Here is a 25,366-nt window from a genome sequence, read left to right on the forward strand (position 1 = left end):
GCTTTTTTCTTTTTGCTTATGTGGGGCTGAGGAATCGAACCCAGGGCCTCGAGCATGCAAGGCAAGCGCTCTACCACTGAGCCACCTTCCCAGCCCCAAATAATAAATTTTTTAAAGGAACCTTTGCCTAATGTGATTGTTAGTAATATTTGACTATAAACTTGAGGTGTGTACTTTGAATACAATTAGAATACAATTTGAATACAGTTGAATATAATTAGAATCAATGATACAGACAGATACCAAAAAAAAAAAACATCACCACAACTAGTGTTGCTTGTAGGGAGTCTTGAAAGGATTATTCTTGCCTAAAGGTTAATTATAAGGAAAATAAGATGGTGATGTGTGTGTGTTTTGTTTTTTGTTTTAAATATTTCTGTCATTCTTACACATAACATTTTCACTGTGGCTAGGTAGCTAATTGTCTAAGCTGTTAGGCCTTCACTTTGTTTTTATTTCTTTTGGTTTGATTTCATTTATTTATTTATCTCCCCCCCCCCCCTTGATTTTATTTTTGGAAACAGTTTCCCTATCCTGGGTTAGTCTTTAAACTCTCGGTCCTCCTACCTCCGCTTCCAGCTATGACCCACACCTGTCTTTGTTGGTGCATACCTGTCTGTACTCCTTACCTGGCTTTGTTGTGTGCATGTTTTGTTTTCTTTTTCCCCTTAAGAAAACAAAATTCTGTTTCATATTTCGAACATTCTAGGAGGTCACTGGCATACAAACTTTGTGAAAATGCAGTTACAATTCTAAATCAATTCAGTAATTGACACTATTCTCTTGAGAGATTTGACTGGTACATTTTAGTTGTGGAGCTGGCAGAGCATGAAGTTGAGTTTGTGTGAGCATGTGTGCACCCGGGTGTAGTAGACTGTTTCCTTTCCAGAATTGTAATGAAGCATCTTCAAGGGCTTTGAAAAAGTTTTCCTCAGGCATATTCAGCAAGCATGGTAGATGCCATTGTTTCGCAAGTTTTCTGTTTTCTTTGTCTGTACAGGTTGTTCCTGACTTCATGGCTGGGAGGAAATTAAGGATGCTGAAGAATGTGTGCTCTTGACTGGTGGGCCTGAACTAGTTAGCTTACTCCCAATCTCCCACAGCTTCTAACTGCACGAGAGGGGCCACAGAAAGACAGTGTTCTAAGTTGGGCATGGAATGGCATGTCTTCACTGGTGACATTCTATCTTTCTGTTTTTAGCCAGATATAAAAGAAACAGGCAGATTAGTATTGCATTCAGGAGTGCATAGAAACTGTGATTGTAGACTCATTTGTCAGTTGTCCCACACACCATGTCCTGACCAACTCTATCCCTGATGCCCTCAACTTTCTCTTACCCAGTCTTCTTACCTCTGAGCAATTAACAGGTATTTGGGCAAAGAGGTTTCTCTTATCCATTAACTGATTTTAGGAAGAGTCCTTAGAGCACCAGAAAGAACTCTTAACTAGGGGAACTGTTCCAAAGAACCAATTTTTCCAATTTTATCATCTTATTAGCCTCTGGTGACTCACACCTGTAATCCTAGCTACTCAGGAGGCTGAGACATGAGGTTCCTGATTCTAAGCCAGCCTGGGCAGGAAAATCCATGAGACTCTTATCTCAATAAACTACTAAAAAAAAAAAAAGCCAAAAGTGGTGCTGTGGCTCAAGTGGTAGAGTGCTAGCTTTGAGCACAAGAGGCTCAGGGAAAGGGCCCTCAGGCTCTGAGTTCAAGCCCCAAAACCTGGGAGGAAGGAGAGATAGGAAGGAAGACTATGGAACTCTTATCTTGGGCTTTTGATAACTTTTTGATAACTCTTATCAGGGGCTTTTGATAACTGATTGACCCATACCCTAAGTGACTTACCCAACTTCAGATGTCTTAATTAGCATTTAAGAACTGGGTCTTTGATATTCATCAGAAAGTGATTAGCAGCAGTAAGTAAATAGGAGTACTTTTGAGACTGGACAGTAGAACACCCAGGCACCCTAGCAGTCTTAGGTGCAGAGTTAGGGGGCGGGACATCAATGATCACAGTCTGGGCAAGCACCAGTGGCTCACACTTGCAATTCTGGATACTCGGGAGGCTGAGACCTGGAGGATCATGATTCTAGGCCAGACTAGCAGAAAAGTTCACTAGGCTTTATGTCCAAAATTACCAGAAAAAGCAAGGCTCTGTGCATGGCTCAGTGGTAGAGACTTGCCTAGCCAGAGCAAGGCTCTGAGTTCAAAACACAGTACCAAAAACAAAACACCAAAAACAAAAAAAGATCAGTGGGATCTCATCTGACAATCCCGAGGTCCAATGTATTCTGGGTCAGTTGTATGTGCAAACAAGCATGTGGCTGGTTTACAGTGGTTACAGGACAATATTACTTGTTACTAAATTATTTTAAGAAAGTGTTCATTTATACTGCAATCCCAATAATTGGGAGACAGAGTATAAGAAGGATTGCGATTTCAAAGCCATTCTGGGCTACATAGTGAGACCCTATCTGAAAAAAAAAGAACAGCATTATATTCTCTACTTTAGCTACTTAACTAATTTCTGGTGTTTCTCTACTTTGATAAGGATAGCTCTTGCATTTGCTGTAAACAAAGAACAAAATACATGAGTGAGCCTGGAAAGCAAGCTCTTTGAAATGTCATGCCTCTCGCACACTGGGGCACAGAGAGTGCTGGTTCATTTGCCTGTGAGGCTGTTAAAGTTGGAGCTGAAGTACATGCTGGGTAGTTGCTGCTCAGTGATTGTGCCACAGTTCTGAATGCAAGTATTTTAAACAAGTCAAACAGCCCCTTGGGTGAGCTACAGGAAGTCCAGCCTTTGGTTTCAAGTGGTCAGTGGGAGATAAAAGTGGACTGTTGGAGGCTAGGCCCCTCATCACTGGATAGCAAACTGTTAAGGAAAGATAAAAGGAAAGAGTAGTATGTTCTTTCTGAACAACACGAGAACTTCTTTATCTCAAGCATCCAAATAAATTAAAGGGGGGGTGAGCAAGGGATGGCTTGGCTTTATGATTGAAGCCCTGGGTTGGATTCCTCAGTACCACTTAAACAGAAAAGGCTAGATGTGAAAAGGCTGGATGTGATGCTGTGGCTCAAGTGGTAGAGTGTTAGCCCTGAGCAAAAAAGCTCAGGGACAGTGCCCAGGGCCCTGAGTTAAAGCCCCAGGACTGGCCAAAAAATAAAATAAAATAAAGTTGTTATTATTGAGATGATGTACAGAGGGGTTATAGTTACTTAAGTTAGGTAAAGAGTACATTTCTTTTTGAACAATGTCACCCTTCCCTTGGGCTTTGAGAAGCAGGACTAGATTCCACAAACATGCTAAAGCATTTTCTTGTCAGGTAAATATTGGCAGAGGCCAGTTTTGTTTTGCTTTTTAAATTAGAAATGTTCGTGTTATTAAGTAGGCACTAGGTTGGATATCCAAATCTATGTATCACAAAGATTGTGGTGTCTGGCCTGCAGAGACCACCAGGTAAACACATGTGGGTCCTCCTTGACTTGGGAAAATGAGCAAGCAGGTGACCATGTCCTAGGGTATTGGGACTCTCCCAACGGTGGGAGGCCCCTCTTTTCTCTCAGATGTATTTTTGTGCTGCCAAGTCACTACTTCAGTATGAGAAGAGTCTTGAGATCTGTCCTGCTGTGGTTGTCTCCCCCACCCCTCTTTTTTTCTTTTTCTTTTTTCCTTTTTTTCCCCTATTCTTTGTAACATTTTGGGCAAGTTAAGGAGTCTGAAAAGTGGTTTGGTTGTCTGCTTTATGGGGTAGCTTGTAAGATGTGAAGCCACATTTAAGAGCCTGGGCATACTAAGTACTTGATGGGAACTCATCCTAATGCAGATGAAATACTATACTTTGAGAACTTGGAGTTGGTTTCAGACCAGGCTGGGGCAGGGGTCAGCCTTCCCAGCAGCAGCACTAGACCCCTCTCCCCCAGGCAGTGCAAGTGTCATGAACTAATCATCCTCCCAGCTTGTCAGGGCCAGAGCTTCGAACTTCTCCAGGTCTCCATTAATTCTCCTAAGCTTGGGCCTCTACTGATCTAGCTTGTTAGTACTCAGAACATGCCAACCCTTCCCCAGTCTCAAAGCTGTCAGGAAGGTCCATCCTACCCCTTGATTATCACTTTTGGCTTGCTCAGTTTTAAGGAAAGCCATTTTTCTTGCTTTTGTTTTTTGTTTTGGTTGGCTTGAGATAAATACATAATACCTCCATCTCAGGGTATTTGTTTGCCTTCACAGCTACAATCATGAGTGCTTTTCTTAGAAGCAAAATCCAAGTGGTGGGGCTGGGGTGTTGGCTCAGTGGTAGAGTGCTTGCCTCACATACATGAAGCCCTGAGTTCGACGACTCAGCACCAGCACCACATAAGCAGAAAAGAGCCAGAAAGAAGTAGCACTGTGGTGCTAGTGGTAGAGCACTAGCCTTGAGCTGAGGAACAGCGCCCAGGCCCAGAGTTCAGACCCTATGACGGACAGAAAAAAAAAACAAATCCAAGTGGTGGGGGAAGGAAGGCCCATCAGTTCCATATGGGCACAGAGGGCGGCCCATTAGGCCCTGAGAGCTAGGCAGGACTGTTCCTCGACACAGTCATTCTCAGCTGACAGTTGGTAATGTCTGATTACCCACTGTGAAAATTTGACCACAGCCAACCACTTTTCCAATGGGTGAGGAAAGATGTCCACTGCTCTTTCAAAGCTGTCAGGGGAAGGGAAGTTCATGCAACAATTTTATCTTCCACAAAGTTATTTTGGTTTTTCAAGGAGTGTCATCCTGCAAATGCTCTGAATTCTGGGAATGTGCGGGCCCCCATCTGATGAGAGGTTAACCACCTGCCCTGAGGTTGCTTAGCTTGCACTCCGCTTTCTCCTCAGGGAAGATTATAGAGATTCCGGTTTGGGCTGCACCCTTTCTCCAGCCTGTCAGAAAGGCCAGCCCTTGACCTTGAGGCCTAATGAAAGAGTTGCAGGGTATTGCCCAAAACTCTGCAAACTGCTATTGAACTTTACCCCAGCTTCTTCCTAAAAGCTGTAAATGTGACAGAAGATAACTTAGTGCCGCTAGTGATAGAAGTGTCCAGAACAACCCAATGACTAGAATCTGGTTGCCTGAGAGTGCCAGGCAGGCAAAACCCTGGATCCTGTGTGCTGGGGCTGGGAGAGAGGGACACAGGGAAGGGCAAGTCCTGCCCTTCTGGGAGCCAGTGGTGTGTACTTCCTTGATTAGGCAAATATGGAACTGGCCAGGATTTGTTTCAGCCCGGCACCAAAGCCGGATGGGTTTTATTTCCTGCTCACACCAATGCAGCATGGTGAGTGTCAGCAGCTGTCTGCTCTTTACTGCCAGGGTATTGCATCTTTTGAAAAGCCAACTTACATTTATATTTAACTGCCTTATGGACTTGGATTTTATTTTTTACAAAAATCATCTTGCTGGACTCACACTCTTAAAAAGGTCTGGCATTCTAACAGAGGAACCTCAGGGGCAAATCAAGGACCTGGGGGGTGGGGGGGGGTCAGTATGGAGAGGGAATAGCATAACATCAATAGCTCGGACTAGAAGGTGGTATATATTCTATTTGCCAAGTGTTTGAACTGAAGCTAAGGGGTACCACTGGTGGTAAGCCATGCTTCTAGGCCAGGGCTTAAGATTCCATATCATGCTGGGCACCAGTGGTTCATGCCTGGAATTCTAGCTCCTCTGGAGGCTGATATCTAAGCCTAAGCTAGCCTAAGCAGAAAAGTTCATGAGATTTTGATCTCCAGTTAACCACCAAAAGCCAGACATAAAAACATAGCTCAAATGGTAGAGCATCAGCCTTGAATGGAAAAAGCTGGACAGGGCCCAAGTCCTGAGTTCAAGCCCAATTACCAGCATACTCTCTCTCCTCTACACTCACTCCCCCGCCCCCTCACACACACACAGCTTCCATACATTGGTTTGTCCTTGAAAATGCTTTTGAATCTGACAGTTTTATGGGAATGGCTTCATTCTCTCAAAAGTGTACTGCAGGCAGAAGAGTCATCTCAGCTGGTCTCCACCTACTAGGAGAATGACTTTTTGATTTTATTATTTTTTTTTAGCATAACATCTGTGACTAGTGGTTATCCCTTCTCTGTTGAATATACCCGGGGCAGCAAGCTCATACCTTACTAGACCTCATTCCGCCTGATGGCTGTTCTCCTTCAAATTCCAGTTTTAAAGAGTTCGTCTCAGTGCTGTATTTCCATACTCCTACCAATATGTCATGTGGGCCCTCGTGCATCCATGGGCTGAGTATGCCCCTCTTCTAGACCTGCAGATTTTATAGCCACCTCTATGTGTCTCTTTTTCTTTCTCTTAATGGGTTGAGCATCTTTCATTTTTTTCAGCTATTTTTTTGCCCTCTTCCCTTAACCTAGTTTCCCAGTCCTCTGGCTTGCTTATTATCTTCCTTTTCTGAATGTTTTTTTTCCCCATAAACCATCTCTGTGATGCAGCAGAAAGTACAAGGATTTTGGAGTAGGATCCTCTTGGCCTTGCCCTTGAAGAGCTGTGTAGTGTCCCACAGATAACATAGATACTAGTTAAATATATGTAAAGTGCCAAATATGTTTCTGGCATACAGTAGCTACTGCGCTCTTATTAATTTTCTGGAAAAAAACAAAATTAGATCCACACGAGACTGATGAACTTTGACTTGTATCCTGTTGGCCATTACTTACAGAGATATGCTTATGCTGTGGAGGCCTCTCCCACCCTATTTTGTACTTGGATCTACCTGAGAAACCAGCAGGGCAGATCTAAACGTAGGATGGGGCAGTGGCTTTAAATGTAACTTCATGCCCCAGGCCAGGAGATTTCTGTTCTGGAGGAAGGTGAAGGCACCTTGCCCTGTCCCTCTCTTCTGCTTCTGTCCAGTATGGTCACTCCCTGATAAGACAGAGACCACCTTGACCACTACAGTGTTCCCTTCCCTTCACATTTCTTGGGCAGAGTGGAACGTGATACAGGTCTCTGCTAAATTAAGCAAGAAAGTGATGAAAGAACGGTCCCCGTGGCCAAACAGAAAAACAATGTTTAAGAAAAGTATGCCCTGCCTAGTGAGGGGGCCAGGGACTTATTCTTCCCACAGCTGGACTGCCAAGGGCAGTCCATGTCTCCCTCCCAGGAGAGGAGGGCGCTATATGACAAATGGCTGCCAGGTGGCAGCTGCATGTTGGCCTCCCAAATCTGGCAGTAGTTAGATCTACTCCCTAGAGAAGGCTGCAAGCAGTGGAGTCAGCTCTTCCCAGTCATGTACCCTCAGAAAACGTTGTGAGCAGGACTTTGTGCCCCTCTTTCCTCTGAAGAACCAAGAGCTCTTCAGAGAGGTGTAGGAAAAGAATGGCTGTTCATGATGGTTTGGCCTCACATCTACCAGGAAAGCTCTCCACCTTTGATCTGATTGTTATTTTATCTTTGCCATGATGGGGAAATCAAACCCAGTGCCTATGAAGTAGACACTGTGTTACTGAGCTACACCCCCAGTCCCAGCAGTTTACATTTTAAATATTCAGTTTATTCTAACTCAGAAAATGTTTTGTAGTCCCTGTTTTCCTAGCCAGAACCTTATTTGTGTTTCTTTTTTTTCTTCCATTATCTAAATGCTTTTTTTTTCTTTTCAAATTCTTTATTGTGATTAAATAATTACATAATTCCCTAAACTTCACAGTGTTGTGGGATAGTGATGCTTCGTTAAAGTCACAAACTTGTGTTTATTTCAATGTGCTTTTTATTTTAAAAGGATTTTTATTGTAACTGTTCCTTTACCTAAGGACCGTGGACCATCAGCCATTAGTAGTATTCCTTGTGAAGTGCTGTCTGCGTCCAGACTACTGGGCACTTGAAATGTAATCAAAGTATGGAACAGTCACTCCAGAGGGTGGAGATGATTTCCCTTCACACATCCTTCCTCTTTTCCTTCCTTCCTCCCTCCCTCCTTAGGACCCAATGAAGAGCCTTGGCAGTTGAGCAGACTTTTTTTTTTTTTTTTTAATATCCTTGGGTTCCAGTTGCTGGGGCTTAACTTTAGGAACTGGGCACTGTCCCTGAGCTTATTTTGCTCAATGTTAGCATTCTACAGCTTGACCCACAACCCCACTTCCAGCATTTTTTGGCAGTTAATTGGAGATATGAAGTCTCATGGATTTTCTAATCTGTGCTGGCTCTGAACCTTGAGTAGCTAGAATTATAGGCATGGGTCACCAGCATCTGGCTGATGTGAGGATATAGGAAGGGGCTTTGACAATGCCTTCCCTAAAGCTTCTCTCTTCTCTACTTTTTGCTGCACTTTTCTTACTGCTCAGTAGCAGCAGAAGAAAAAGTCCTTTAGAAATCCCTCCAAAGGACTCAAGTTTGGAGGCTGCTCCACAGCACCTTCAAAAGAGCTTTTCAGGGAATATCATATGAATGCCATTTGTTGGAGAGATAGCTTTAAGGAGGCAGGACTACGTGAAGGACCAGGCCAAAATAGTTGGCTACCTGTGTGTGTACTACACACAGCTCTGACTGAAGCTCATATTCCTGAAGAACATAGACATAGGCCTTCATATTTATTTATTTATTCTGCTAAATAAACCAAAGTTAGAATTGAGATCTGAGGGCTGGGAATATGGCTTAGTGGTAGGGTGCTTGCCTCACATGCATGAAGCCCTGGATTCGATTCCTCAGTACCATATACAAAGAAAAAGCCAAAAGTGGTGCTGTGCTAGCCTTAAGCAAAAGAAGCTCAAGGACAGTGCCTAGACCCAGAGTTCAAGGCCCAGGACTGACAAAAGTCAATAACAATAATAATTGAGATCTGGGTCTTTGCTCCCTTGCCTTGGTTTTTGTTCTGAAGTGTGGAAGACCTCACCTTTTATAAGGAAGCTTTTCAGGAACATTCTTGGGATTTTTTGTTTTGTTTTTGCCCTTCTCCATTAACTAGTTTTCAGGACTGGAGAGTTATGAATACAGATTGCTGGGCCTTCTCTCAGGAGTTTCTGATTCTGTAGATTTGGGATAAGGGCTGAGAATTTGCATTTCTAATGATGGATTTTAATGTTAATACGGATGGTCCCCCAGTTATAATTCTCTGATTTATGTAATTTAAAAAAAATTTCTTGAACACGATATACTCAGTAGAAACCATGTGTGGAATTTTGAATTTGGATCCTCTTCTTGGCTAGCAATATGTGGTCCTCTGGCCCTTTGGTGAGCGCAGCTCCCAGTCAGCCCTATGATGAGGAGAGGAAATAACTAATGCTCTAGTGTACTGTGATCACATTAGCTGCATTTTTGACTTATGATGGGTTTGTTGGAATGGAGCATCATCTCACATTGAAGGCACCTGTACTGTTTGTGTTGGCCGTGTTCACAGGTCAGTTGCAGTTACCTTTTTTGCTGACTAGCTAAGACTGTTGGTAAAATTCCTTTAAGTTGATTTATCTAGCTTTTCATCTATGCAGTCTAGCCACTCACCCTTTCCTCCTGTTCCCCACTTCTGACATGCACAGCTCATAGACTTGTCAGGCTTCATTGCAACCTTCCATCCCATACTTTAAGACCTGAAGTGAAGACTCATCTTGTTCAAAGTCTGCACACGATTTCCATCAGAGCAGAAGTGACCAGGAGAGCTTGTTATGTTGGTGGATCAATTGGATGAATCATTGGGATGAATTGAGCTGCTAGGGATTTCAAAATGAGCCTCAAGTGTGCCTTCTAGTTCCCTTTGCCTACCTGCTTCTAAAATCTGAGAATGTAGAATGTGAAGGCCCTCGTCGCCTTTGAGCAGCAAGGGGAATGTTTTCCAACATTCGCCTGCTACAGTGAACCTTTTTGCTCTGTTGTTAAGTCTGGGCCTCTTTCCAGAGAGATGAGTAGTGGTGAGGGGGCAGTGGAGAGCTCCTTTCTCTGTGCCCCTCCACCCTAGGCAGCATGGAAGGGGAAACCCTGGATATCTGGAAGAGCAGAAATGATTTAGGCCAAGATTGTGAGACGTTTGAGAACGTGACTAAGAGAGCACATCTGTGCTCTCAAGCCTGTGCCAGGAGTCACACATATTGTCCAAAAGAAGCTTAATAGAGTCCAGAAACAGGATTCACTCTGAGCTCCCACATAATAGTTCTAGGATTTTATAGGCAAATGACTTGACCCCTCTAAACCTTAATTTTCTCATCTCTGCAGCGACATTAATCCTCATATGGTTATTATTATGAGGATTAATTAAGACAGTGCACTTGGTGTGTGGTATATAGTATTCAGAAATTGTTCGCTGTGATTATTAACTGTAACGACGGAGTGAGAGGTGTCTTGGGGATTATGTGTTCACAGTGGCCTAGAGGACTGCAGTCAGGAGGTGAGTAACTGAGCATAGAGGTAACCATGGGAGCTGCTAGAAGGTGAATGAGGAGTGTAGGAGATGAATGGGAAGTGAGCATATGCTTCTTGCATTCCTGAGGTCCTCACCGGCTTTCACTACATACTTCTCTTTTGAACACAGTCTGTGCTATCCTCACTGGAGGAGAGACAATGCAGAGCTGGTTGGAGCAGCTTGTGGTGCCCAGTTTTTCAGAGTCTGCTCAAATACTAAAAGGCACGACATGATGCTCTAGGCCTCATTTTACCAAAGTCTGTGCCAGCTGCGGGCAGGGTGGGGTGGGTAGCTTTCATGAGTTACCGCCCTATCCAGGGCATAGCCTGCACCCGAAGCCAAGAAACACATCAACTTCCTGGAACTCAGAGCTGTCATCCCAGCTGTCTCAGCCTTCTGAGCATATGAAAGGCCATCCTGGTTAGAAAGGACAGTTTTTCCCAGGGCTTTCTGCAGACAGAGGTAGAGTAGGCAAGGCCTTTGTGGCACAGCTACTCTGCTTTGGTTCTATTTCTAGGCTAGCCTAGCTTCCTAGCTCCAACCATGCTAGTATTTGAATTCCTCTTATCTTGTAGTCTGTTCTTGGTTGTTCTGAACCTGGCAGCTATGCTCTTACACACTCCAGATCAACCCTCCCAAGTATTTGTGGATGTCACTGAGACTTAGCATTGGAGCCTAGGGCCTGTGCATTCATCTCAGGCATCTCTACTTACTCCATATTTCCTAGGGGCCTAAAAAAAGATTTTTCGATTTCTCTTCAAAAACCCTAGTTTTTTTTTTATTTAAAGAAGACAGGATACGCCCTTGGCTTCTAAAACCATCTTCCCTTTTATCTTTCATCTTTTCATTGCTATCTCCCTGGACCTGGAGAATGCCTTTTTAATCTTCTCTTTCTGGCTTTACAAAGTGTAGTCCCTTATCTCCTCCTTGGCTGGGGGCTGGCCTTCCCCTCCCCACCTCCTCCCAGAGGGACTTCTGCTGCCCTCCCTCAGACATCTTGCCTCTTTGGCTTTGCACAAGTCTCTGGGAATTAAAACCCAGAATTCATCACCTTCCCAAATGTCCTAGCCAGTCTTCATCAGGTTTCACCCACAGAAGTCACCTTCTATGGCATAACAGCACCTCCACCCCCACCTCTTTTTAAGGTGATAATGTTGAAGTAGGGGTATCTTAGTTTCCTTCAAAAACTGTCTTGAACTTTCCACCCTCCCAAGTTCTGTGTGTCCCTGAGGGAATCCAAAACAAACAGGGTAGTAATGATTTGTTACTTAACTTGCTAGACATTCAGGATATTCAAATTATTTACATCCAAGGTCAGATGAAGTTTCAAGGTCAGGTCTCAGCTTGCCCTTTTGCTTTAAAAGAATCCTCTTTCTCTGATTCTTCACGGTTTGGAGGAAGCTACTTGAACATTTTTAGATTCTGAAAACTTTAATCTCAGATATTTATCTCTGTAAATCATTATTTATTTATTTTTTGGGGTCCGGTAGTGGGGCCTGAACTCTGGGCCTGGGCACTGTCCCTCAGCTCTTCAGCTCAAAGCTAGCGCTCTACCACTTGAGCCACAGCACCACCTCCAGCTTTTTTTTTCTTTTTGCTTATGTGGTGCTAAGGAATCGAACCCAGGGCCTCAGGCATGCAAGGCAAGCACTCTACCACTGAGCCATCTTCCCAGCCCTGTAAATCATTATTTTTGTTGCTGTTGTTTTCAATTATACATAGAACTATAATAGTTCATTGTGCTTATTCAGAGACCTTGACAGTTTCCAGACCCCAAAGAGATGGTTCTAGACTTTTTTTTGGGGGGGGGGTCCGGTCCTGGGGCCTGAACTCTGGGCCTGAGCGCTGTCCCTCAGCTCTTCAGCTCAAGCTAGCACTCTACCACTTGAGCCACAGCGCCACTTCTGGCTTTTTTCTTATGTGGTGCTGAGGAATCGAACCCAGGGCCTCGAGCATGCAAGGCAAGTGCTCTACCACTGAGCCACCTTCCAAGCCCCGATGGTTCTAGACTTTAACTAAAAAAATTTAGCAAAAGAATAATTTCTGGATTTACTGTCAAAATTGTTTTTTAGAGTTTTTTTTGTTTGTTTTGGTCTTCTATCCCTTGTTATGAAAATTGAACCAAGGGTCTCAAGCATATTGGGAAAAAACTTTAGATGGAGCCAGGAGACCCACCCCCATACTTCCTATTTTAAAATAACAACAAGGAAAACTTGCTTGCTCTCATCCCTCTCCTCTACTGGAGATTGAACTCAGGGCTGTACATACTAGATAGTGTCCACCACTGAGCTATATCCCCAGTTCCCTCCGATCTTTTTATTATAAAACGAAACTTGTTTCTTATACTTCATACTTTTAAATAGGGTAAAATGATCTAAAAAGGATATTTTGTTTGAACATTTATGAAAATATGTGGGAATGTTAACCAAGTGCTTGATTGATAGTTTAAAGGAGGGTGGATCATGAATATCAAGGATTTTTTGCTCCACTATCTCCTGGGTTTCTTGGAACCTTGATTCTCCTTATAACAAACTGAATGTAGTGTGGAATATGTGTACTTTTTCTGTGGAGGATTTATAATTTTTTTTCAGATTCTTAAGAACAGTCCTGTCCCAGGAAACATGAGAAATACCAGGGTGGTTAGTGTCAGGGTACCTTCTTGGGTGTCCTATTGACTATCTGTCCCTGCAAATGGCTCCTTCCTTCCTTCCTTCCTTCCCTCCCTCCATCCTTCCCTCCCCTCTTCCCCTCCCTCCTCCTCTCCTTCCCTCTCTCCTTTTCTCTCTTCCCTCCCTCCCTCTCTCCCTCCCTCCCCCCCCCCTCTCTCTCGTGCTAGGGTCTGAATTGAGAATGTCTTGCTTGCTAGACAATCCTTCTTTCTTGCTATTCTAAAATCCACAGAATCTTTCAGGATAACAGAGGAAAAAGGTAGAGAATTGAAGTAGTGACATGTGAAGAGAGAAGAACTTCTAGAAGCATCATGGTGTCAGAAATCATTCCGTTGCTGCTTTGTGATAGAAAAGGCTGGTGGAGCTCTGTCACTCCCAACAGGCCAGTCTAGCCCAGGGGGTCTGCTGCCCATAGTGCTAATGAACTCTTTGTGGACAATTCAAGTAAGATGCAAGATGATAGTGGTCTGACACGCTTGGGCAGCTTATCTCTAGACCCTCAGAAAGAGGATAAAAGTGAGAAAAAAAGCCAAGCAATTGCTTTCTTACAAGTGTTACTCACCTTGACTTTATTCTGCTTTTTCCCTCCTTTGTGGTTCTGAAGATGGAATGCAGAATGTCATGTACGCCGGGCAGGTACTCCCTTGCTCATCTTTACTCTGTTGATGAGTCTTCTCCTAGCTTTACACTCTTCTCCCACCGCAGCAGAGACATACTGTATTCAGATCCAGAGACAAATGTATTGGGTGCTGTAGCTTAGACATGTTCTATATATTCTAGCTTTCTCTTCACTATGTTGAGGACCAGACTCAGTATTCTCCCAGATTGAACCTTGGAAAGTCAGAACAAACTTTGTCAATCCTGAATGGCATGTGTAATGAGAGATATTTTCTGTGTCTTCCTATAGAAAGGGGAGAATATGCATTTGGTCCCATTTTGACAAGTGCTATAGATACTGCCCTCTGCCCATTCAGGAAAAGAGGTGACAGTGTCAATTTTAAGGCACTGTTAGTTTCATATATTTTCTTTAGTTCTTTTCTGTCCTTCCTTCCCTCTGTTTCTGAGAACATCAAGTGCTATCTTGCTTTTTTCTTCCCTTTAAGATGGATGACCATTAGCATCTACTATTGCTTTTGTGTTTTGCAAGTGCTGGGATTGGAAACCAGCGCCCTGTGTGTGCTAGGCAGATGCTCTACCACTGAGCTATCCTCCCAGCCCGGCCCCTACTGTTTGTTCACATGTCATTGGAGTGCTTCAAGCTTACCTGGAATCAGTGGCCTGCACCATTATTTTTAAGTGCCATCCACACCAGTGTTGTTGGGACATACTTTGGTGGTAGTAGTGGTTGGGTTCAAGGCATATTCAGCTCAACCACTCTTGCTTGAGCACAAATCGGATCCCTCTGGATAGAATCAGCTAACACCTTGCTTATAATTACAAACAAGGCACAGGAAGTATCCTGGTGATACTGAGTAGAGAAAAAGTATTTGGGAAGCAGAATCAGTCTGGTCTTACTCCTCCTAATGTCACCGTCTTTCAATTTTCCAGGTTGTTCCAAATCTGTTCCAGAAGTGGCAGCTTCAGTGAAGTGTGACCCTTCCCACATTGGGGCCCAGTCATCAACTCCTCAGTAAGGAGGGAAGCTTGATAAGGCAAGGAAAACAGGTCAGTTAACCTTCAAGGGCTTGAGTCACAATAATGATGAATATTGAGTCTTCCTGTGTTCTCCTTCTCCCATCCTCCTCCTTTTCAATTTGTCCTCCCTCTTTTCCAGGTCCCTGTATGCTATGGGCAAAATCAGGTTTAAATTGTAACTGACTTGCTGTTCTTTTTTCTTTCTTTCTTTTTTTGTCAGTTGTGGGGCCTGAACTCTGGGCCTGGGTGCTATCCCTCAGCTCTTCAGCTCAAGGCTAGCGCTCTACCACTTGAGCCACAGCGCCACTTCCGACTTTTTCTGCTTATGTGGTGCTGAGGGATGGAACCCAGGGCCTCAGGCATGCAAGGCAAGCGTTCTACCACTGAGCCACCTTCCTAGCCCTGACTTGCTGTTCTTCTTGCTTTGTTGAGCCTATGGCATGAGATGAGAAGGTTTGTTTCTCAAGTAGCAACACCTCAGACACCTCTTCCTGTCTTTTTTCTCCTCCTTCCCATCCCCAAATCTAAATTGTGCATTCTGAACCAGAACAGTACACTTGTTGATGTTGATTATATCTGTGAAATTCATAAGGGGTCCTAGAACTCTCTAATCTAGTTAGAGGAGATTGTATTAAATAGGGGCCAGTAATTTTATTTTCAATTTTTAATTAATTAATTAATGGTATCAGGGAGAAGAAAAGGCAAAAGGAGAGAGTAAAAATTCTAGGGCTATATCCATTTCAAAAAGTGTTTTGTCAATGGACGTATAAACTATTACTAAGAATGAGCAGTTTTAGATATATTAGCTTGGGTTATTGTTCCTCTATAGTCTTCCAGGAGGGGGTAGGTAGAACCTACCAAATGCTAGCCAATTTGTGTCAGGTTAAATTTGGATAGATGGAGCTATAGTATTAAAGTGGATGTTGGCCATTTTTTGCTAAGGGAGAATAGTGAATAATGTAGTGTTTTACATGAGTTTCCCTCTCCCTCTTTGTATCCTGTTTTGTGTTCTCCAAGAAGTCTAGAATGAGACCCAAGAACAAACTGAAGCAAAATTTTGTCCCATTCCAAGGGAGAAGTTGTTGGTTGCTTTCAGATCAGAAATGGAGAAAAGTGATACTAAGGTTGCATCTTCAGTGTTAGAATGCTTGCCTAGCATGCACAAGGTCCCAAGATCAATTAAAAATACCTTCTCCCCCCTAAAAAAAGAAACCTTTTTGAACATATTGCTATTCACTTACATTTAAAATGGGAAAAGGAAGTAAATGGGGGGACTTCTGGTGTCATGGATGGATAGTGTTACCCATCACACCTTTTCTGGAGGAAGAAATACCTGTTGCCAATTTCATCCTGTCCTGACACAGTAGGAAACATGTTAGTATGTCTTTGTAACTTTCAGTCCATTTCTAGTGATGTTTACTCATGCATTCTATATTTCAGATACCGAGGTGTAGTTGTCAGAAATAAACTTTTGATATCATAATGACTGAAAAAATTCTTACTGGCAGTTTGGTCATGTTTCGTGAATACTGTGCCTGTTGGGGTGGGTGGGGGAGTTTCCTGGGGCTTGAACTCAGAGTCTTGAGCACTGCCTCTGAACTCTTATTCTCAAGGCTAGTGCTGTATTTGAGCTGCAGCTCATTTCTGGCTTCTTTCTCCTTCCCCCCTCTCTCTTTCTTTCTCTCTCTCTCCCTCATTCTCTCCCTCTCTCTCTCTCTCTGTGGTCATGGGGTTCGAACTCTGAGCCTGGGCCTTGTCCCTGAGCTCTTCAGCTCAGCTCTACCACTTTGAGATACAGCATAATTTGCAGTTTTCTGGTGGTTTATTAAAGATAAGAGTTCATGGACTTTTCTACCTGGACTGGATTTGAACCGTAATCTTCAGAACTCAGCCTCCTGAATAGCTAAGATTACAGGTGTGAGCCACCAGCCCCTGGATCACTTCTGGCCTTTTGGTGGTTACTTGGAGATAGGAGTCTCATAGACCTTTCTGCAAGCTTCAAACCATGATCTCAGCCTCCTGAGTAGATAGAATTACAGACATGAATCATAGTGAACATGTTTTTGTCAATTTGCCTATTGAGAGGTGTGAAATAATACATGTCTGTAATCTCAATACAATGGATGCTAAGGAAGGAGGATCAAGAGTTTGAAGCTAGAAGTGGCACTGTGAGGTGGTAGAGCACTAGCCTTGTCACTAGCTCAAAGTCAGTGAGTGCTCAAGACCTCAAAGAGCCGAGGGACAGTGCCCAGACCCAGAGTTCAAGCCCCATGACCAACCAAAAAACAAAACAAGAGTTTGAAGCCCACCTGGAATGTGCAATAAGGCCCTTTTTTCAAAAGAAAGGAGGAGGGAAAGGATAGACAAAACCAACTAACAATAAAAGCGTTCAAATATAGTAATAGAATACTAAGTAGGATCATCTTCCAAACTTTTGGTTAGGAAGCTGCATTTTCTTTTGCTATCATAAAATAATTTTCAATAAATGTGGATATCTTCTCAGGTTTTTTTGTAGTTATTGTTAGAAATGCCTATTTTTTAAAAATTAGAGTATCTGAGTCAAAGGATGACCCAAGTATTTAAGATCAAACAATTTATTTAAAAACAGAATGTGAGTGCAAAAGTAAGCAACAAACAAGCAACCTCAGGCAGATGACAGTATTGGAAAGCCAATCAAAATTCATCAGCAGCCTTTATTTGAACATCAGAATCAAGTCAGGAAAATTTAACTTCATTCTCTTTACTTCATTTCAGTGAATTGTCTACAAAATACATTCATTTTGCACAAATTAAATTTACTTTGTTAAAACAGAACTATCACCATCATATTTTTGGTGCAGATTACTCCATTATTACCTTGTAATTCCATTTTCTAAGCCCCTGAAACCAAATCAGATTTCCTGGCTGCCTGTGACTTATTACACCTTTAGATTTGTCAGCTCTTGGGCTGTAATCAGTTATTTTATACTTTACTGTACATTGAATTTATAAGAAGATATATTTAAAAGAATGAGAGAATTGAGCTGGGAAGGTGGCTCAGTGGTAGAGTGCTTGCCTTGCATGTATGAGGCCCTGGATTCAATTCCTCAGCACCACATAAGCAGAAAAGTCAGAAGTAGCACTGTGGCTCAGGTGATAGTGTGCTAGCCTTGTGCTAAAGAGCTGAGGGACAGCGCCCAGGCCCAGAGTTCAGGCCCATGACCAACCCCCCCTAAAAAAAAACGAGAGAGAAAGAGAGAAAGAATGAGAGAATTTATTACTGAAGGTTTCCATTTCCATTTCTGAGCCAGATACATAATTGTATTCTGATTTGTTACAAAAATTCTAGGAATAATCGATACTTTTGTTAGAAAGAAAAGTGGTATATGTGTGTAGATATTCTTATAAATGCCTTTTTTTTTGCTAAAGAGAAATCACTCCAAAAGAAAAGATGGTTAGAAACAGGAAGCGCTCCCCGCGCTCCCCCCCCACCCCCCCCCCCACCCCTGTCCTGGGGATTGAATTCATGGCCTAGGTGCTGTCCCTGAACTGGTTTTGCTCAAGGCTAGTGTTCTACCACTTGAGCCATATCTCCACATCTGGCTTTTTAGTGGTTTATTGAAAATAAGATTCTCTTGGACTTCCTCCCCAGTCTGTTTTTGAATTGTGATCCTCAGATCTCGGCCTCCTGAGTAGCTAGGATTACAGGTGTGAACCACCAGCACCCAAAAGGAAGCACATTTAAAAAAAAATATATGGAATGCTTCATGAATTTGTATGTGATCCTTGTATAGGGGCCATGCTAATCTGTATTATTGCAGTTTTTTTGTGGGGGGGAGGGTCCGGTCATAGGGCCTGAACTCTGGGCCTGCGCGCTGTCCCTCAGCTCTTCAGCTCAAGGCTAGCGCTCTACCACTTGAGCCACAGCGCCACTTCCGGCTTTTTTCTTTTTGCTTATGTGGTGTTGAGGAATCGAACCCAGGGCCTCAGGCATGCGAGGCAAGTGCTCTACCACTGAGCCATCTTCCCAGCCCAAATTTATTGCAGTTTTAATATGTGCTGCTGAAGCAAGCACAAGGAAGCAGAATTTAAATAAATTTAAATGGTCTATTTATATGAGGAAACTTCGTAGAAAGACAGTAATTGATGCTAGATATGATAGTACAAGTCTGCAGTTCCAGTACTTGATAGGCTGGAGCAATAGGATCAGGAAGTCAAAGCCAGCTTGAGCTTCAAAGTGTCTCAAAAGAGGGAAGGGGGTGGGGAGGAAGGGTAGTTATGGAGGTGGGAGGGAAGGGATGGTAGGGAAAAACAAAGGAGGAGGCAACAATGCTTGATAAGAAATGCACTTTTTACCTTGCTCATGTAACTGTAATCCCGCTGTACAGTATTTTCACAATAAAAAAACTTACTAAAAAAAAGAGGGAAGGGAAAGTTTGGGTTTTCCCACTTTATTTTACCTATGCCCTTTTCTTCTTTATGGAGAAAGATGGCAGATGAAGCAGAATAAGGAGTCCTACATTATATTCTTGTACAATTGTTCCTTTGTACTAATCATTATTCTTACTATGGGAACCCCCCTTTCCCAACATAGTGTGATTCTGTTTACCTTCTGAAGGCCCCACCTAAATATTATTAACCTATCAACTTAAGGATTAAGTTTCCAACACATAAACTTTGGTGATACATTATCCTTTCTGGTGGGGAATGCTGGAGATTGAACCCAGAGCCTAGTAAGTGCTAGGCACTTGTTCTACCACTAAGCTATACCTCAGCCTCCAACATTTAATAAAGTTCTAGGCCCAACTTTACCTGCTCTGCTTCTACAAGGCTGCACATCTTGGCTATTCTTGGTAGGAGCATTTGTTATATTCACATCCCCTATAAAGTTGGCAAAAGAAACCATACCAAATCTTGTTTTTAAATATCCTCTTTAAAAATAAGCTTGAAGCCAGCACCGGTAGCTCATGCCTGTAATCCTGCTTACTCAGGACCCTGAGATCTGAGAATCAGAGATTGTCTGTGAGACTCTTATCTCCAATTCATCACAGAAAAAGTCAGAGGTGGTGCTGTGGCTCAAGTGGTGGAGTGCTAGACTTGAGCAAAAGGAGCCCAGGGAAAGCACCCAGGCACAGAGTTCAAATCTCAGGACCAGCAAAAAAAAAAAAAAAAAAAGAGCTTGCTCTTATGCTGCTTCCGTAGGATAATAAGACTTATGTAATATTACTGGTAGGGATTCAGATATAGAATATCTTCCCAGATAAAATAAGGGAAATAATTCTACCTATGGCCACACCTGTGACCACAGACTTTCTGTGAAGTTCAGGGGATGCATAAGTAAGGCTTGAAGTAAATTATGACATGGCATGAGCTATAGTTTTCCTTTGTACATTCTGCTCATGTTTACCAGGTTTCCTTTAGCTCTGACCTAATAGCATCTAAACTCTGAGCCTTCAGTAAATTCATGACTGGTTCAAGTAGAGGGTCTGATAGGAAATGGAGCATAATATGAAAGACAATATGGTTAAACTGAAAAAGTCAAGTGCTGCAGATTTTCTTGGCTGCTAGGAAGGGAGGGTGGCAGCCCTGTAGGGGACAATAGATAACGTTGGGGGGAGGGAAAGCCATAGAATATGGTTTTGGAAAAAAGAGAAGACTTCCAATTGGTCTCTCATTTGTGTTCCTTGTATTTTCATGAATATAGTAGTCTGACATTACATTGCTGTATGGCCCAGGTTGGCTTCAAATTCACAGTTCTCTCTTCTGCCTCCCCAATGCTATCACACCACATACCCAGCTATTGAATCTTTTTGTGCTTTTCTAAGTTGGTGAATTCACTGCACCCTTTGATCTGTTTCTTTTCCAGTGTCAATGAGTGATAACCAGAGAAGAAGGAAGTAAACAGAGTCATCTCCTATTCCCCTTGGATAAGAGCCTTCCTACAGGGTACTTTCACAGTTTAACAGTTGATTCAGAAAATGGAGGTAATTAACAATGGAGGGTGGTCTTTCTTCTTTTCATTTTCTGGGGCAAAAGTATTACCTTCTTACATTTGTAAGAAACAAGCTCTTTAAAAATTTAAGTTCTGGTGCCTGTAATCCTAGCTACTCAGAAGGCTGAGATCTGAGGATTGAGGTTCAAAGTCAACCCGGCCAGGAGAGTCCATGGAGTCCATTGGAGACTCTTACCTCCAATAAACCACCAGAAAACTGGAAGTGGCCCTGTGGCTCAAGTGGTAGAGCCCTTGCCTTGAGCCGAAGAGCTCTAGGACAGGGCCCAGGCCCAGAGTTCAAGCCCCACAACCAACCAAAAAAAAAAAATTAATTTCTGCAATAGATCTCAGTCCAGAAAACAGTGATGTGATAATTTCCAAGCACATATCTGATGATCTCATGTGGAATTTAATTACTGAGTTTCCTGGACCAAAATAGAAATATTTCTTTATGATAATTCTTTATGATTAGTTGTCATCCAGATTGAAAACATCTTCCTTATTGATTTGTTTCAAAGTCTGGCTGTATATTTAATATGTGAAAACTTTATGCTTAATATAATTAAGTTGAACTAAATGCAAATGTTCATCAGTAGCAACTTTTGCAAAACCAGAAAAGTAGGCTTTTTTTTTTAAATGTTGATTTGAAATTTGGTTTTCAGTCTAGTAAGACTGGTTTTTCTAATCTGATATAGAATTTGGACTCCCCATTAAATAGTAGCCAGGCAAAGGTGGCTTAGGCTTATAATTCTAGGTATTCAAGAGGTTGAGATGTGAGGATCAAGGTTTGAAGCCAGCCCAAGAACACAAATCTGTATGATTATTATCTCCAATTAACAAGCAAAAATCCAGAAGTGAATGTGTGGCTCAAGCCACAGACACAAGCCCTGAGCAAAAAAAGCCTAGCAAATTGTAAAGAAGTAAAGGTGAGAGATCTGGTGATTGATAGGAAACAGCAAAAATTAGAAGCAAGCTGGGCACTGGTGACTCCTGTAATTCTACCTACTCAGAAGGCTGAGATCTGAGGATCACCGTTCAAAGCCAGCCTGGGCAGAAAAGTCCATGAGACTCTTATCTTCAATAAACTATCAGAAAACTGGAAGTGGCGCTGTGGCTCAAGTGGTAGAGTGCTCGTCTTGAGCTGAAGAGCTGAGGGACAGCGCCCAGGCCCAGAGTTCAAGCCCCATGAGTGACACCCCTGCACCCCCCCCCAAAAAAAAGAAGCAGTAGGCATACACCAGATTTATTTATTTATTTATTTTTTTGGGGGGGGTTGGTTTTTTGGGGGAGGTCTGGTTGTGGGGCCTGAACTCTGAGCCTGGCGCTGTCCATCAGCTCTTCAGCTCAAGGCTGGCGCTCTACCACTTGAGCCACAGCGCCACTTTTTGGCTTTTTCTTTTTGCTTATGTGGTGTTGAGGAATCGAACCCAGGGCCTCATACATGAAAGGCAAGCGCTCTACCACTGAACTACACCAGATTTACCCGCATACACCAGATTTAAAGCTGAGTTTGATTGGGAACTAGTTAGAGATGTTGTGGCTGGGGGGGAAAAAGCCAAGAAAGGATATAAGAGACCCTGAATTCAATCCCAGTATTGGCATACTAAAATGAAATAAAACAATTACATTGTACCAGTGGAGTTAAGTGACACCTGAAGTTTTTTTCTTTCCTTTTTCTCTTCTTTCTACTCTTCACCCCCAACCTCCTCCTCCCTTTCTTGACAAACAGGAAATAAGGTTAGTGGTTAGCCTTTGATATGCCAAGAGTCATTAGATGAAAGCTTAAATCGTTTTGGTCACCATGTAGGCATGGACTTAGATAGAAGGAGAGTGATGTACATTTTCTGCTTTATTATAATAGCCATGGCCAACCATACCTGGCTATGACAGAAGCCTTCATTTCCCCATAATCATATCAGCAATTTCTGGTTCTCAGTTTTATGGCAGAGGCTTCGTAGAAGCATAAATTCCTGTCCCAATGACGTCCAGTTCGCCCATTGGCTTGGAAGGCTCAGACCTGTCTTCCATCAATACCATGATGTCAGCAGTAATGAGTCTAGGGAATGTAACTGAGAATGGTGGGAGCCCCCAGGGCATCAAGTCCCCCGTGAAGCCTCCAGGACCAAATCGGATTGGCAGAAGGAACCAGGTAAGTATCTGTGTGCTGGGTAGTAGTAGCACACTGGATCAGGTCTATGATAGCATTGAGAGCCTTCCCCATCCCTACCTCTCTTATTTAAACCTTCGATGCACTCTGAATTAAACAGACCTCTCCAGAGGCCATTTTTGAGGAACAGATTCCTTTCTTGTAGGATTTTTTTCTTTTTTTTTTTTGGCTGGATGTCAGTGTCCTCCTTACCTTTATTCTTTGTCTGGTGATTTGGTTTTACACAAACTTTCTTCATACAATGGTCAAGGTAGTGAGCTTGAGTGATTCTCTACTGTCATGTGTTTTTAATAGTGTTTTCAGATTCATTAACAAATAATTCTTTGTATGGGGGCTGCTGCTCAGCTTTCCAATTTTGAAAACACTTAGAATTTGGCTCCAGGGAATTCCATTTAAGATTCTACTTATCTTCAGTTTTCAGTGAGCATGGGATCAGAAATAATAGGTGGCTAGAAAGAGAATGGGAAGGATTCATGTTGTAATAAAAGTCCCTGTCTCCTCCAATAGCCACCACTGGGAAATAAAAATGTTATTATTTTTTTTGGCGGGGGGAGGGTTGGTCATAGGGCCTGAACTCTGAGCCTGGGCCCTGTCCTTCAGGTTTTCAGCTCAGTGCTGGTGCTCTATCACTTGAGTCACAGCACCACTTCAGGTTTTCTGGTGGCTTTATTGGAGATAAGAGTCTCACGGACTTTCTTGTGCAGGCTGGCTTTGAACTGTGATCCTCAGATCTCAGTCTCCTGAATAGCTAAGATTATAGGCATGAGCCACTAATGCCTGGCTAAAATGTTAATTTTTAATTAATTAACATATAGAGCACTTTTGAAAAATTCTGTCAGAGTTGTAACATGTTGTTGACTATAAGGTAGATCAAAGAGGCAGGCAGAGGATAGATCTCAGTTTTCTAGAGTTCATATACTATGAAATGACTTTTCATATTAGTTTTTTGGTTTTATTTAGACTTTTAGAGAGAAGACAATCTTCTGAGTATATCTAGGAACCAGTGATGGACAAGAAAGCAAACCTGTTGGATTTGTGAATTGTCTTTTTTGTCAATAATCCTTCTCCAACTGTCCTTATATAGAATTCTCTGAACACATACATGATTTTTTGTTGTTGTTCTCAAAAGTAGTACATTAATTAAGGCTTTCCCTCTAGGAAAAGTGGTTCCAGTCCCAAATCCCACCAGCAGTGTGTTAAACTATGCATTTTTCCACACCTTCCTCAAGACTGAATACTCAAAAGATCTCAGTGATGTTTTAGGTTTGGATCAATGATACCTTTCTCTTTTTTCTTCCTTGCCTTCGTGAGCCTCTCTTCCTATGGGTACCTGAGAAAATATTCAGTCTGTATGACTGTGGCCTGAGTCAAGAAGGAGCCCTAGCTCTGGGAAGAAAAGGTTTATTTCTACTTTTTTGTGCCTGTCCATCTATCCATCTATCTGTCCTCATCTCTGTCCATCAACCCATTTATCAATTTTTACTCAACTAGTGCCAAGAATCAGGCATTTGGGAATGAATAAGATAAAGTCGTTGTACTCCTTATAATTTTCTGGACTGCTGAAAATGAGTAGAGCGTAGAGAAGAGCATTTCCTTAAATAGCACAGCATTGCTCCAGCATAAACAGAGCTGGCCTCTGTCCAGGCTCTGCTTCTTTCCCAGTCATTCTGAGACAGTAGTTAGGGCTAGAAGACACCCACGGTACCTCCCATCCCTGCATGCTAAGTGAAGGTTGCTCCCCAGGAGTAAGGAAGCAAGTGCGTAGGTGTAACTGGGCCACTTGTCATCTACCTCTTTTCTCCTCCCAAGATCTGGTTCACGGGCTTTGTTGCTGAAAGGGAGATCTGGGCCAAAGGTAGCCTGCTAATACAGCACCTAATTTGAGAAAACAAAACTCAAGGAGGAAAGAGAGTTGGTGAAGAATGAAGTGTCCTGCTTACCTGGGAAGTGGATGGGGAGGGTGTACAGAGGGAGTTTAGGGAAAGGTCCAATCATCTGAGCACGGAGTGCCAGAGCAGATTAGCCCCAGTGTGATGCTGACAAGGGTGCCAGATTGTTTCATTATGGAATGGTTAGTTATCACATTAGCTGCTAATTTTATCTTTCAGCTGAGGAAGTACACAGCTTCCCCCAGTAAGGCTGCAATAACTGGGCTTAAAATTCTCCAGTAGCATCACATGCTCTCTCTTCTTAGTTTACTTTAAAAATTATATTTGAATCCACAAAATGCCCTTTTCCCCACTGTCTTGAATTTTATGGACCTGTCCTATGGTCTGCAAGGCACCATTGTCAGCTTCAGGTTTGGCTACAGTTAATGATCAACCCTAGAGTAAATATCAGCCAGCCCCATGAACCTCTCTGCTCTGTGTATCTGGTATCTTACTTCAAGATGAACTCAAGCCTTTTCAAGAGCCTGGCCACTTGAAGGCCTGAACTTATTATTGAGATGAGGTCTTACTATGTTGCCCAGGCTGTTGTGAATTCTTGGACTCAAGGGATCCTCTTACATTAGCAACCCGTTTCTGGGGCTCTGGGCATGAGCCACTATGCCTGGGGGGGGGG

General features: G+C 42.8%; 1 protein-coding gene across 1 annotated transcript in view; it reads left to right on the top strand.

Moving 5' to 3' along the window:
- Positions 1 to 14,585: 14,585 nt before the first annotated feature.
- The window catches only part of Rreb1 (ras responsive element binding protein 1), a 79,154-nt gene continuing 68,373 nt past the window's right edge, over positions 14,586 to 25,366 (top strand). The window contains exons 1-3 of the mRNA XM_013016722.1: positions 14,586 to 14,696; positions 20,512 to 20,629; positions 22,574 to 22,786. Of these exons, the coding sequence (XP_012872176.1) occupies positions 22,616 to 22,786 (171 nt within the window). The 5' untranslated portion in view covers positions 14,586 to 14,696; positions 20,512 to 20,629; positions 22,574 to 22,615. The remainder of the gene's footprint in view (positions 14,697 to 20,511; positions 20,630 to 22,573; positions 22,787 to 25,366) is intronic.

Source organism: Dipodomys ordii, unplaced genomic scaffold (genome assembly GCF_000151885.1).
Source record: "Dipodomys ordii isolate 6190 unplaced genomic scaffold, Dord_2.0 Scaffold32, whole genome shotgun sequence".
Classification (NCBI taxonomy): Eukaryota; Metazoa; Chordata; class Mammalia; order Rodentia; family Heteromyidae; genus Dipodomys; species Dipodomys ordii.